This window comes from Colobus angolensis, unplaced genomic scaffold, assembly GCF_000951035.1.
Source record: "Colobus angolensis palliatus isolate OR3802 unplaced genomic scaffold, Cang.pa_1.0 Scaffold66, whole genome shotgun sequence".
Taxonomy (NCBI): Eukaryota; Metazoa; Chordata; class Mammalia; order Primates; family Cercopithecidae; genus Colobus; species Colobus angolensis.
Genome location: NW_012120265.1, coordinates 340,574 through 343,251, shown reverse-complemented (window position 1 = coordinate 343,251; position 2,678 = coordinate 340,574). Strand labels below are relative to the sequence as shown.

General features: G+C 57.8%; 1 protein-coding gene across 1 annotated transcript in view; it reads left to right on the top strand.

The window, feature by feature from the left end:
- Window positions 1-2,678, top strand: part of CHERP (calcium homeostasis endoplasmic reticulum protein) — a 24,970-nt gene that overhangs the window by 16,096 nt on the left and 6,196 nt on the right. The window contains exon 10 of the mRNA XM_011925722.1: window positions 993-1,428. Coding sequence (XP_011781112.1) covers window positions 993-1,428 — 436 coding nt within the window. The remainder of the gene's footprint in view (window positions 1-992; window positions 1,429-2,678) is intronic.

Sequence of the window (2,678 nt, the reverse complement as noted above, 5' to 3'; positions counted from 1 at the left end):
CTCCAGCCTGGGCGACAGAGTGAGACTCCGTCTCAAAAAAAAAAAAAGACTCCATCTCTACAAAGAATAAAAATAAGCTGGCATGGTGGTGCACTCCTGTAGTCCCAGCTACACAGTGGTCTGAGGCAGGAGGATTGGTTCAGCCAGGACTTCAGGCTTCGTTGAGCTATGGTCATGCCACTACTCCAGCCTGGGTGACAGAGTGAGACCCTGTCTCTAAAACAGAAAAACAAGACTGGGCCTGGTGGCTCACGCCTGTAATCCCAGCAGTTTGGGAGGCTGAGGCCTCCCCTTAGTAGGGGTCATCGGCACAGTTACCCAGCTGTGACCCTAGACACGGGCCTTCTCTTTGGCCTCTGCGTGCCTCCCCTCCCCAGCCCAAGCTGGAGTTTGCCCTCTTGGTTTTAAGTCTCCAGAGCAGGAGCTAGTGAGGGAAGAGCCTGCTGTCTTCAGTCCACAGGAAGATGCTGGCTTGGGTGGAGGGTCCTCAACCAGACCCCGAGACAAGGATGTACGCGCCGCAGTGTGTCTGGGAGCTGACCCCAGCAGATGGCTTTTGGGGAGATGGGGAGTGAGGCAGGGCAGGTGGTGTCAGAGTGAGCCCCACCCCGTGGGTGCCTGGGATGCTCTGAGAAGCAATACCGTCTGTGCCTCCGCCCCATTGCCCCCAAGGGGCGAGGGAGCTGCGTTTGTCTGGCAGTGGTAGTGGGGAGCGCCTCCTGGAGTGTGGGGCCTGTATGCGGGTGCAGCAGCCCCAGCAGCAGAAGCAGCCCTGGGACTGAGATGCAGGTGCAGCTGTTGGGGGTCTGGTCCTTTCGCAGCAGCATGGGGTCCGGGCTGAGGGCTGGTGCCCAGCATCGCTGCAGGCATCAGCCTAGGAGGCTCCCTGACGTGGCCAGGGCAGCGCCTCCATGGTCTGAGCCAGCACTGTGATGCTGCGAAGCACTGGGGCCCAGACCACGCAGGGCTCACGCCTGTCCCTTCCCTTGTAGCCACCAGAGCAGCCGCCCTACCCACACCACCAGGGCGGCCCACCCCACTGCCCCCCCTGGAACAACAGCCACGAAGGCATGTGGGGCGAGCAGCGTGGTGACCCTGGCTGGAACGGCCAGCGCGACGCGCCCTGGAACAACCAGCCTGACCCTGCCTGGAACAGCCAGTTCGAAGGCCCCTGGAACAGCCAGCACGAGCAGCCGCCCTGGGGCGGGGGCCAGCGCGAGCCGCCCTTCCGCATGCAGCGGCCCCCACACTTCCGGGGGCCCTTCCCGCCCCACCAGCAGCACCCACAGTTCAACCAGCCTCCACACCCCCACAACTTCAACCGCTTCCCGCCCCGCTTCATGCAGGACGACTTCCCGCCGCGGCACCCCTTCGAGCGGCCGCCCTATCCCCACCGCTTCGACTACCCCCAGGGGGACTTCCCTGCCGGTGAGTGTACGGGCACCCGGATAGGGCCTGGCGGCGGCACCCACGGCTCACCTGCCGAGCAGGCTGGTAGCACTGCTTGTGGTCCTGGCATGCTCCCCAGTGCATAGTGACAGGCACACTGTCATGGAATGTCCGAGGAGCCCAGCCTGGGTTCTCAGAAAGTGGGGACACAGACTCTACCTTGCTGCCCTGATTAGGCCAGGCTGGCTGCAGAGGTGCAACTCCATCCCCTCCTCCCAGCCGCGCCAGGAGCTGTGTGCACTGTCTGCAGATGCGGCAGATCCAGTAGGAAAAGCTTTCCGCTGTGGGTGGCCGTGGCTAGGGCAGGGTGGGGCCTCGTTTTTTCTACTGCTTCAGCTTGCTTTTTGCATCAGTTTTCCCGTTTGTTTATTTTATTTACTTTTGAGACGGAGTCTCACTGTCGCCCAGGCTGGAGTGCAGTGGCAGAGGCTCACTGCCAGCTCCGCCTCCTGAGTTCACGCCATTCTCCTACCTCAGCCTCCCGAGTAGCTGGGACTACAGGCGCCCGCCACCATGCCCGGCTAATTTTATTTTGTGTTTTTAGTAGAGACAGGGTTTCACCGTGTTAGCCAAGATGGTCTCAATCTCCTGACCTCGTGATCTACCCCTCTCGGCCTCCCAAAGTGTGATTACAGGCGTGAGCCACGGTGCCCGGCCCAATTTTCCCGTTTTATTAGTTCATTTAAAAAATCAACACTTGGCGTGGTATTGGGTGCCTGTGGTCCTAGCTGTTCAGAAGGCTGACGTTGCAGTGAGCTATGCTCACACCACTGTACTCTACCCTGGGCGACAGACCCTGTCTCAAAAAAAGAAAAAGAACTAGTTTTGTTGTTTTTTAAAAATTTTTTGATGTTTTATTTTAAATAGAGATGGGGTCTTGCTATGTTGGCCAGGCTACTCTCAGTCATCCCACCTCAGCCTCTGGAGTGGCTGGGTCCACAGATGTGAGCCACCATGCCCAGTATGCTTTTCATTCAATTTATTTCTAATCTTTTCGTGCTTCCTTTTTTTTTTTTTTTTTTTTTTTTGGGGGGTTTCTATTTTTTTTTTCTTTTTTTCCTTTGAGACAGTGTCTCACCCTGTCGCCCAGGCTGGAGTGCAATGGTGGAATCTCAGCTCACTGCAACCTCTGCCTCCCAGATTCAAGTGATTCTCCTGCCTCAGCCTCCCGAGTAGCTGGGATTACAGGCGTGCACCACCACACCTGGCTAATGTTTTGTATCTTTAGT